Source organism: Condylura cristata, unplaced genomic scaffold (assembly GCF_000260355.1).
Source record: "Condylura cristata isolate star-nosed mole 26May11 unplaced genomic scaffold, ConCri1.0 scaffold00052, whole genome shotgun sequence".
NCBI lineage: Eukaryota > Metazoa > Chordata > Mammalia > Eulipotyphla > Talpidae > Condylura > Condylura cristata.
In genome coordinates this window covers 124,906-136,801 of record NW_004567153.1, presented here as the reverse complement: position 1 = coordinate 136,801, position 11,896 = coordinate 124,906, and the positions used below count along the sequence as shown (strand labels likewise).

The 11,896-nt window shown below is 47.5% G+C and overlaps 1 protein-coding gene across 1 annotated transcript in view; it reads right to left on the bottom strand.

The window, feature by feature from the left end:
* Nucleotides 1–11,896, bottom strand: part of MYLK4 (myosin light chain kinase family, member 4) — a 65,577-nt gene that overhangs the window by 21,204 nt on the left and 32,477 nt on the right. Inside the window, exon 4 of the mRNA XM_012734283.1 lies at nucleotides 1,811–1,889. Coding sequence (XP_012589737.1) covers nucleotides 1,811–1,889 — 79 coding nt within the window. The remainder of the gene's footprint in view (nucleotides 1–1,810; nucleotides 1,890–11,896) is intronic.

Here is an 11,896-nt window from a genome sequence, read left to right as displayed (position 1 = left end):
AAAAAAAAAAAAAGAATAACTCTTTACTGGTGGAAAATGGACCTCGTTTCATATTTCCAGCAACTCCTGTCCTGACAGGCACAACTCTGCTGTGCTGGGCCTTTTAGTCAACTTCAGTTGACTAAAGTTTACTCTTTAGCAAACTTTTTTTAGTATTTACGTGTAACAGTGGAGAAGTAGACGTCTCCCCAAATAGGTCACATTTTTTTTTTTAAGAGAAAGAATGGCATCTTAGTTCCCTTTAAACACACAGAGATGTTCAGCTACTCTTTGTTACAACTACTTGTAGTAGCTTATCCTGATTGTAGAGTGATTAATTTTAATGAGCTGCATCATTACCTGAATGTATGTGTGAAACTTTATGGCTTGAGGAAATCAATCCATAATATACTTCCTGCCAGCCCCACCACATTTTGAAGCCAACAATTTCTATTTTTCAACCCTCGTAGGGCAGGTGAAGTTATTCAGGAGTCATCTGTTAACACTCAGATAAATCGGATTGATCGTTATTTAATTCTTGATCTCAGGGAAGATTGTTCTAGGTGGCTAAAAATAAGGACCTTTGTAATTTTGCGGATACTGATTGGTGTGAGCAGGAAGGAGGCTTAGGAAAACACTAAGACTCCCGAGCACTAAACAGGCAACGAAAAAAAAATGGCCAAGAAAAATCCACACTAGCTGGCCTGCAAATCGTTCTTTAAAATCTCATTCTGCTAGGTGCTTTGTTTTTTTCAGATTTATTTATGTGTGCATACAAGACTGGGGCTCAGGCCAGAGGTGGGGGGGGTGAGAGGATTCAGTAGACACAGAGCGGGGAGCAGAACAGGCGGATGGACTGGAACTCACTGCTGAGGGGGCGGCGGGGAGACAGGAGGGGTCAGCTGCGCCGTGTGGGTCACGCCCTGGCCGGGATCGAGCTCCTGCTGCAGTGGCTGCGGCGGCTTCACAGTGCTGAGACTTAACCCCTGCGCCCCCAGGGAGCCCTGCCAGCTGTTGAACGTGGGCTTGGGCACAGAGGCGCAGAGCTGTCTAGATAACACCGGCGACCCGCGGGGTGCAGGAGCCCTACCTTGTGGAGACCCCATCACCGTCGGTGCCATGACTGGGCTGCTTTTTATCTGAACACGCGTCCTGCCCCGAGACGCTTGCCGAGTCTCCTTTTTTCCCAGCTTCTCTCCCACTCTTCTCCTCGGAATCCAGCCTGTTTGTCTCCTCTTGGAGCAGTGCGCCTTCGCTGGCGTCCACAGCAGCTGGCTGGTCGTCCCCAGCGCTGCTCTGTCCTTCTCTGTTTGAAGCGTCTCTTCTGTCTGTGTTACCTCTGGGCTCTAGAACTTGTCTTGGACCAGAATCTTCTACCGTACCTTGGGGTCTTTCTGTTGGAAATGCAATAAAACCTCTCTCAACGAGAGGGGTGCTGGACTTCTGGACATTCTTCTTGTTGAGCTTGTGAACTTTTTCTTCCTCCGAGGAGGGTTGCTTCCTCTGGGAAGTTCTCTCTAAAATCCACCATGGCATACAAGAAGCTTTAATGGAGGAGTCATATGACCAGTACAATTTTGGTATCACCATTCACGTTTGTCATTATCAGCAGCTAGAAGCTTTTAAAAAGCAAAACCAATTGACTGACAATTGCATTCCCAAAGATTTTTCTAGTCTGTAACAAGTAGCATCCAGAGCCAATTGAATCAAGGTGTCTGAACCACGCTGCTCACAACACAGGACATTGCGAACACCTAACTTCCTCTAAAACGCATTAGCTTCACTAAGACTTTTCTTTAGCCATAAATAGCGAACCTCCTAAAGACGTTACCTGTGAGGGGTGAAGTCCTTGTGCCTTTGACACACACAGTTTCCTCCAGGCTGGGGTGGGGCCAGAGCTTCTCCTTAGCCTGTGGATACACAATTGAGTCACTGAGGTTACCTATGACAACAGGATAACGTCAGCCCTGACGACACTTGGAGCCGGGTAATCCCTGGGTGTAGGGGATTTCTCAAGTATTACAGAATGATGACCAGCAGCCCTGGCCTCACTCCACCAGATGCCAGTAATGCCCTCCAGCCCAGTTGTGACATCCAGAAACATCTCCAGAAATTACTCAGTGTTCCGTCAGGGAAAAATCAGCCCCGATTAAGAACCACTCTGTTCCATGATTCAAACAGAAAGCACACACACACACACATGCTCAAGAGGCGATAGTGAATGGGGACAGCCCAACTGCTGACACCTTGTATGGACGACAGTGTTTGAAAACAGATGAACTCGCCATTTTCAATGAAATTTTGTTAAAACTCGGCATGGTTTATGAAAGAAAACCCATCTCCGTGAATAGATTAAAGGATGAATGTGGTTCTCACCCTCGGCCTCGTTTATGTTGCCTTGATATGGTTCACATATAAATCAAACGAAAAATAGAGGGTTTATGGGAATGGAAACACAGAAAGTGGAGACTGAAGTTAGCTTTTATAAATGGAGCTTTTGCTTCTCTTAGCACAGATGGTCCTTTTCCTAAGCAGATAAACATTCTTCTCCAAGCCCTGGCTTCTCTGAATTAGCTGAGCAGACCCTTTTAAAATACCACAGAAAAGGTAAGCACAGTCCAGGCCTCCCACATTATCACAAATTCTACGACTGTGCACTGCAAATTAATGCAATGAATAGATAGCCGGAGGCACTGGCCTTTTTGTTTCCCTCTTGGAAGGAGTTGCCTTCAATTTGCCCGAAGGTGACTTGCAAGAAGGAAAGCCTAAGTGCCTGCAGAGATAGCAAGACAAATTGCAAATGTGCTTTTAAACAATCCACAGGGGAGTCCATTGGATTCAAAGCTTTTCCATTTTTCAGATAGGAACCCTGAAACACAGAGGCATGTTTAGTAAATCTGTGGAAAACCAAGATTAGCGGCTAAGCATTTGTAACTTTCTCTTTTAAGTGAAAGTGTGGGGGAACATTCAGCAGCGACCTCAGACTAAGGCAGTTGCGCCTTGATCTCTGCTCCCACAGTGCTCAACGTAAGTCACCCTGTAGCACTAACTGCACTTGCGTATGTATCACAAGTCAGCAAAAAGGTTGGTTCGTCCTTGAATCCCTGGCACCGAGCCCAGAAATTGGGATATAGTGAAGGGGTGGATGGTGGTGTTAATGGTGACAGTGATGGAGGTGATGATGGCGATGATGATGATGATAGTGGTGATGGTGATGATGATGATGATGATAGTGGTGGATAATATGTTCTAAGCACTGACCATGTACCGAATGCTTTTCTGAGTCTGCTGCGTAGTTAACTCAGTTTCATCTCATGACAGCTTTCTGGGATAGATGCTCTTAGCCTCATTTTAAAATGAAGTTGAGTGATTTCCCAGTTACATAGTTCAGAAAAGGTAGAAGCAAAATTCTAATTCAGTTTCCCATTCTAGTCTGTATAGGTCACTGTAGATAGGTCACAGTAAAAAATAAACAAACAAAAACTAAATAAATAAGGAAGATATTGGTACCAAGAAGTAAAACCAAGGTATATTGTTAACATTTCTGAATATCTGCCACATAGTCAACCTCACAGTAGATAAGAAAAATTAAGAAGGCAGGATAGAACGTGAAAACAAGTTAGTAAAAAAAATAAACTTAGTGGTCAAAAGGCTGGAATTAATGAAAGACAAGCAACAGAGAGAGACTAAATTGAAGTCTAATTTTGAAAACATATAACCAAGTCCAAATTAGTTAAGATAGTTGAACAAACTGTGTTTATTTTATAGCCTTGTCTTTCACTGCGTCTCTTTTGAAATGAAAACTTGTGGTGGACAGAAATTGTGCTCTGGATGGTCGGACCACACCAGTAAAAACACGTGGGCTTAATAAGAAAAACTTGCATCCATCAAGTTCAGTCTGTCGAAATACGCAGAATCGAGAACTTAGCTAGCTGTAAGTCTCGGAGGCTGCTGATATATCATCATTTGCTGCCACGGTCATCGGAGCGTCACAGCTAAGTGTCCGCACACTGTCCTGGTGGCCTTTGGGGACAGCGGTCCACAGGAGAAGTGTCCCTCGCAAGAAACAAGAAACCAGTCCCCAAACCAGGGAGCTTTTTTCCTTTGTCAACTGTATTTCCCGTACGTCTTCCCAGTAAAAGTAGGTGAGGTCTTTCTTCCTGGCCACGGACTGTTATTTTTTCATTTCCCTATGAAACACTGACATCTAGAGGAACTTGAACAAAGAGTTTCCAAAAATCAGAAGTTTCTTTCTCCTCCACTGTTTCTGAGCAGCAAATGCCAGGGGAGGAATTTTCACTTTGTCTTTCGAAATGATGCAAAAAGCAGTCGCTGAAACAGGAAGCCTCAGTCTATGGGCCTATCCTGTTGTCCAAAAATGAAAACATTTCCTAGTGACTGGAGGGCACAGGACTGGGCTGCATAGTGGAAAGAGCCTGAAAGCGTGTGCTTACCATCTGGTGATGGAGAAAGGGTGTCAGTTTACGATCCTCAGTTGGATTCACGCTGGTGACTAAGTGAGCAAGGGAGATCCCTCCCATCAGGCACACTCGTTTCACCATTCACTTTATAAACCGTGATCGCTCTCCTCCCTGGCTGCCTGAAGACCCAGCACCGTCACAACAGACACAGTAACTATCAGGACCACGATGTTCATGGCCCACCCACCGCTTCAGCAGAAATAAGTGGTCATTGAAGTCAACAGCACCCAAGACAGAAGCTTGGGAAAAACTGGCCAAAATGTGCAAGCGTCGCTCGGCTGTCACCTTTGTGTTTGGGTTGGGAACCCATCATGGAGGTGGCAACACACCTGGCTTCGGCGTGATTTACAATCCCCAGGCTGATGCGAAGAAGAATGAACCCAGACAGAGACATGGTCCAGAGGAAGAGAAAGACCTCAGGAAAACAGCGAAAGGGACACAAGAACAGGATAAGGAAGTCGGGGGCCCCCAGAGGCCTCCACTATCAGATTTCTAAAGTTTGTTTTTTCAGTTTCTTTGTTTCGTTTCTCTCTATTCCAGATAAGGGTGAAACCATCTGGTATTTATCCTTCTTGTTCTGACCTGTTTAATTTAACACAGTCCCTCTGGTTCCATCCTTGTTGCAAATGGCTAGGGCCCATCTTTTTCATAGCTGAGTAGTATTCCACTGTGCGTGCCTTCCTAATCCATGCATCTGTCCTTGGGCACTTAGGTTGTTTCCATAACTTACTATATACACACACATATACACATACATTATTATAAATGGTGCTGTCACGAACACATGAGTGTATCTGTTCCTTTGAATTAGTGTTTTTACATTACTTTGGTACATACCTAGGAGTAGAATTGCTGGGTCATATGGTAGATCTATGCTTAATATTGAGAATCTGCCATTCTGGCTTTTTTTTTTTTTAAGAATTTATCTTACTTATTTTTGCATAGGAGAACTGAGGTATAGGCCAGCAGTGTGGAGATAAGAGGATTCACCAGAGACAGAGTGGAGAGCAGACAGGTGGATCTACTGAAACACACTTCTGAGGGGAGCAGCGAGCTAAACAAGAGAGATGTGCTGCTGCATGCGGGTCAGTCCCTGGCAGGGGAGTGAGCTCAGGCCATTACAGTGGGTGGCACTGAGACTTAACTGCAGGCCACCAGGGAGGCCCCCTCCACCATACTGTTTTTCAAAGAAGCTGGACCTTTTACTTTACCACCAGTAGTGTACGTGGGCTCAAGATTCATAGCTCCAATGACTATTTTGACAACTTAAGCCAACTGTATGCACTGTATACACTTGTTTCAATTTTACTTATTGTCACAGAATCAAGACTGCATCAAGAAGGCAACATCGGTCCTGCATGTGCTGGCTGGGTTTCCGATGTCACTCACACCTGTACCCCAGCCCATCCCAGAGCTATTCCAAAACTCCACTCTTCATAAAAGTGTTGAAATAATTGAAAGGGGCAGGAATTCAGCTGGGCAACTTTTTCTTGTCCTTCTTTCATTCCCATTCAGTCAGTCTTAAGAAAATCCTAAACTAGGGCCCTCCCTGGTGGCGCAGCGGGTTAAAGCACAGCACTGAGAAGTGAAAGCCGCTTCCGCATGAGTTCGATCCCGGCCTGCCCCAGGGGTGACCACAGGGCGCGGCAGACCTCTCCTGACCCGCCCGCTGCTCCCCTCAGCAGCGTACTTCATCGATCTGCCTGTTCTGCTCCCCGCTCTGTCCCTGGTGAATCCTCTCACCCTCCGCATCTCTGGCCTGTACCCCAGTTCTGTATGAATGAATGAATAAATCTTAAAAAAAAAAAAGAAAGAAAGAAAGAAAATCCTAAACTAGACTTAACCATAAAGAACAAAGACCGCGATACTGGCTGCTCCTCCAGGCCCCAACAATGCTGTCACCATTTTCTAGGTTGTCCCACCATCCACTGACACGCCTGCCCCCTCAGCAGTGTGGACCCAGCTCTTCACTTCTGCTGCCTGGAGACAACACACAGGGCGGCCAGGAGTCCAGAAGTGCTTAATGAGCCCATGAGCAATAAAGGGAGACTGGCCTCCGCCTTGGGGACATTCCCTCATCACTGGAACATCAGACCGAGAGCCAAAACATGGAACATTCTATGTACCCTTCATGGGCGAATGGGAGAAGTTGGGGCTTAAGCTTTGATTCGGCTCCTCGTGAGAGAGAAGAAAATGAAACCCTAAAAGAACACAAAAAGGAGAATTCTCAGAAGGAATATTCAAGCTGTGTTTCATTGCCTGAGCACAGAAGACCATTCTGGACACTCCTGGTACATAAATCTATTTCTTCTCATCCTCAGCACACACTCAAATTCTCCGTGCATGCAACAAGAAAGCACCCTTAAGTCCCTGGCTGATGAGAGGAATGCTCGTAAATCATCACCTGTTTCACAGCGTGTGGGGTCTGGCATGAAATAAGGCAGGACAGGATCTGAGAGGCCAAAGCCAGGAAGGGAGAGTGTTGGCTTTGACCTTGGACCTGAGCAGTCAGCCCTCCTGGGAAGCTGAAACATCAGAAAGGACCAGTCACCTGAGAAAATAACCCCGCCAGGAAAATGGAAGCCTTCTGAGGCACCCACAATCACATAGACAGTGCCTCATTCAGAAGCCAGAGACACGGACTCCCCAGAATAGAGATCAGCAAAGAGCCGGAAATAAATTACTGATTCCAGAAGGTCTAACTGGGCCAGCTGGAAGGTGAAGACCCGTGGCTGACGCTGCTTCTCTTCTATTATAAAATGGATTGAGCAATACCAATTCAAAAAAAAAGTATGCAGCCACCTCCAGCAGCCTCCTCTTGCGAGGAAAGACTAAGAACACATCAGAGCTACTCAAGTGGAAGCAGCGGGCTTCCCCCACCCCCATTTTATTGACTTGCCACTAGTCTTCATAGGTATCTAACCTGGGGGGGCACAACTTCACCCCCCAAAATATGCACACGCTTCACGGCCTGGCCTCCACCAGAGCCCCAGAGCCCACGCCCAGACCCTGCCCATCTTCCTTTCTCTCCTCTCTAGTAACCAGGCTGTCGTTCAGAGTCTACAAACGATTCGCGTTTGCAGTTTGCTCTCCTTGGTTATTTACATCCTGCGAGTGGGGGACTCAGGCAGGGACCTGTATCACTGGGCGTCACCCCCGGGCCCACCGTGCTGCTCCCACACGCTCGCGGGGTGTCTCATCCCGAGGGCCGCTGTGATGGCAAGCCCACGTGGTGCTGTTGAGTTCCCCAGGAGATGTGGAAAGGCCAAGGTCAAGGGGAACATGCGGGACAGAGGCACGACCCCCGCCCAGCGGGCGCCAGGGGCCAGCTGCGCATCAGAGCTCCAGATTGTGCAAAGGCCCCACCTTCCTCCACTCTGCTCCCCAGGCTGCCCTTGTCGACTTTAAACCAACTAATTAGATTTTACCTGGGAAAAGCTAAGCCTCTGCACCGAATGGTCATGTTAGGTACTTTGGGCATCAGTAGGACTCTTCCTGCATCTTTTATCAGATGATGGCCTTATTCATGAGGTCTTCTGACACATTCATATCGCTTTCATTCCTGCTTATTGATGCCTTTCCTTTCCTCCCCAAACAAAATGCTGAAGCCCCTGGTTTGCAATTGCTTTTTTGCATTTCCCACTTTTTTTTTTTTCATGCATGACTTGGCCTGGCCCGGGGTCCACCTTGCCACCCACATTTCGGCTTCAACTCTCCTTCGCTCTGACATGATGGGTCCCCACTGCCTTGGAGAGGGGGTACCCTGGGGAGCCACTGGTGCCTGAGCTCCACCCCTAAGGAACAGGGGGTCCTGGATGCTTTCGAAAGTAACATCGGTTCACACCACTGTTTGTTTCCAAGCATAGGGTCTCCCCTCTCAGGTTGGACATGATTTTTTAAAGATTTATTTACTCATGCACACAGAAGTGGGGTCCAGGCCAGAGGTGCAGGGAGGTGAGAAGACTCGCCGGAGACAGAATGGAGAACAGAACTGGCAGATTGACTGGAGTACACAGCTGAGGGCAGCAGTGAGCGGGTCAGGAGGGGTCTGCTGTGGGTCACCTCCTTGGCCAGGGATCAAACTCTTCCTGCAGTGGCTGCGGACAGCTTCATAGTGCTGTGCTCTAACCCCTTGCACCACCAGGGAGGGCCCTGGACACATAATTTTAAGGCTCTACACCCAAGTGGTTCTAACTAAAAGAACTGGAGCTCTGGCTTCCATCATTTTGGTGGTATCATCATCATCATCATCATCACCAATTACTATGACACTTGACAGCCGTTTGGAATGACAGTAATAACACTGAAGACACCTCTATGTTTCTTAGTCCTTAGCTCCTCCCACCCACCAACAAGGGCCCGGGGTGGGTTCTCCAGCCAGTTTCCGTCTTTACTCCCCAGGGACACGTGTGAGTCTCAGGCAGACTGCCCCCACAACCACAGCATCTCCCGGAATGACCCCAGACAAACCAATAACATGCCAACCACACCCTGGAGTTTAGCCTGAAATTCTCTGCCTACCTTGCAGGTCAAAATGTAGTGACTGAAAGCAGCTTCATTCCTCCATCGAAATGGAGGTGAGCAGGGGACAGGAAGACTCGGGCTAAGGTGGAGAAATGCCACCTCCCAATGCATACGAGTATTTACAGCTCTTGATACAAAAGCGTGTGTCGAAACCAGCAGTCATGACAAGCCACTTGGCTTTCTTGTCTCCGTAATAGTCCCTGAGCACTTCAAAATGCAGGCAGCCAGGTTACTAAGAAATGGCAACTGTGTGTGAGAGAGAAAAAGAGACAGAGACAGAGAGGCAAAGAGACAGAGACACACAAAGAGGCAGAGAGAGAGGACCCAGTTTCAGGTGTGGCGAAATGGGGTTACAGCTCCTTGATACTCATTTGACTCCAGTGAGTTTGACTTGGTAAAATTCCTCTTTTACACCATACAAGACCAAACCTTGGAATGTTTGCACATGAAATTTACAGTGTTTTCTCATCACCTAATAAAATGCTTTGATTTCTTCCCGCCGCAGACAGTTTTATAAGCATTCATTTCACATGGTGTTCTCAGTATGCTTTTTAATTTTTATTTTAAGTTCACTTTTATCACTCCATCTCCTGTCTCCTGCTCCAAGAAAGTCACCAGGGCTTAGTTCAGCCTCGCCCTGCAGGCTGCCTTGTGAAGGTGGTAGGGAGGCGCTGGGGGAATTCAGTGTTTCCTAAGGTGAGGTGACAGCAGACCTCGTGGGTTGTAAAGTGCGTTCAGAGACTTGAACTTTGACTCACTGAGCCAATGTTGAACCCCCTGATGATTGACCTTCCCACGTCTTGCCCAGTACAGCACATGCTGTGTACACACTGCACAGCACCGGCACTGTGCTCCTAGGAGCTTTCTCTGAAAAGTGTGAAGGTGCTGAGCTCTTCAGAAGTCTCTACATGTGGAAAATGTGATACAAACTCTGCAGATAGGAACTAATCAGGTGTGCCTATCCCCAGATACCTAGCTAGGTATTCTCTTCTCAGAGTACCACAGCATCTGAGCGCTTGTGAAATATGTCAGCTCCTCCCCTCCATCTAACCAGCTGGTGCCATGCACAGGAACATTCCAGAAGCACTGACCTAGATTAATATATGTAACCACTTGGTATGAAGGGATATTTGCCAGGGCCCCCTGTGTCTCATAAAATCTTGCCTCCATCCACTCAGGTTTCTCAGGGAAGGACTGGGGAGCGAGGATGAAGGAACCAAGGCAACTGAGCTGGTCTGGAGGTCAGCCTTAGGGGCAGGGCAGGGCAGTCCCACCATGTAGACTGCCTGTAAGCATCACAGAATGCCCAGGATCTTGACACAGACCCAGGAGGCCCACAGGGGCTCAGAGAAGAACGCAAGACTCGATATCATGTACCAGACAAGAACTCGGGCCTACCAGTTACCCAAGCTCAGCCCAAGAGAATTGTCTTTGAAGGTGGGGCCCTTAGGAAGTCATTAGGTTTTTATGAAGTCATGAGGTTGGAGACCCTATGATAAAATTAGTGTCTTTATAAAGAGGAATAAGAGAGACCAGTGTGTCCTTTCGTGTCTCTCCCTCACCCATGTGAGGACACAGAGAGAAGGTGACTGAGCCACCTCAATATCATGGATCAGAATTTTACATTGCTCTGAGTCTCCAGTTGCCCAAACTCAACTTCCCTGAAAATGGCTCATTGTTTGCTGGTTATTGTAGTCTTAGTGCCCCAGCCGGTGAGGACTCTGCAAGGTTATTAGAGTCTCCCTACAGTGCTGGGTGCTGACAACATGGAGGGAGTCCTCTTTGGGACCCCATCATTGTCCCCCGATTTGCCCTTACTTCAAGGGGAAGAGGGTGTGATGGGTGTAGTCTTGGGGTCCCTCCACTATTTCTTCTTGGAGCACGCCCAGAGAGAGTGAAAGTGACGGGGGATGGGTTAGAAGATCTGGCTCTCCTGTTCCCTTTCAAATTCATGGTCTGGAGCTTCCCTACGACCCAGCAGCCCCACTCCTAGGGATCTACCCAAAAGGCACAAAAACACTGATTCAAAAAGATCCCTGCACCCCCATGTTTACTGCTGCTTTATTCACAATTGGAAAGACATGGAAACAGCCCAAATGCTCAAATTCATGGTCTCTGGCAGTTCCCACCACCGGTCTGTCCTCCTCCTTTAAACAGGGAACTTTCCTTGTTAATTCAAATAAAAACCATCTCTCATTCGAAAGCAAAACAAAGCAAAAAGGCTAGTGTTTTAATGGTGGAAATCAGCTATTTACTTTCCATGCTGACTGGACACAGAACAAGAAAAACATCTGAAAAATCAGCTGAGACTTAACTCCACAAATTGAGATTAAGCTTTAGGAAGAAAAGATGATAAAGGGAGAAATTTGCCTTCTACCCGGTGAGTCAGATACATACCTAGTTTTGGATCGCCACCTACACATTTTACCACAAAAGAACACACTATTCTAAAGACTCAAAATCAAAGAACTAGAAAAACTTCTAAACCATAAAAACCCTTTTGAATTTGAACAACCATGAAGGGTGTGTCGCCCGAGCAGCTTCACCCATGAGATGAGGGAATGGAGTTCAACCCCACTAATTGGCCTCATTACAGGAGATTTTAACAATGTTGGAAAGGTCTCTCCTAATGGATGTTGCTAATCCTGGTGGGTTTTCCCCCATCACATCTTCATCCTTAAAAATATAATAAGGGACGGCCCTCCCTGGGGGCGCAGCGGGTTACAGCACAGCACCGAGAAGCTGAAGCCGCTTCCGCACGAGTTCGATCCCCGCCTGCCCCGGAGGTGACCCCAGGGCGCGGCAGACCTCTCCTGACCCGCCCGCTGCTCCCCTCAGCGGTGTGCTTCCTCAGTCGGCCTCTTCTGCTCCCCACTCTGTCTCTGGGGAAGCCTCTCGCTGCCCCTGAGCCT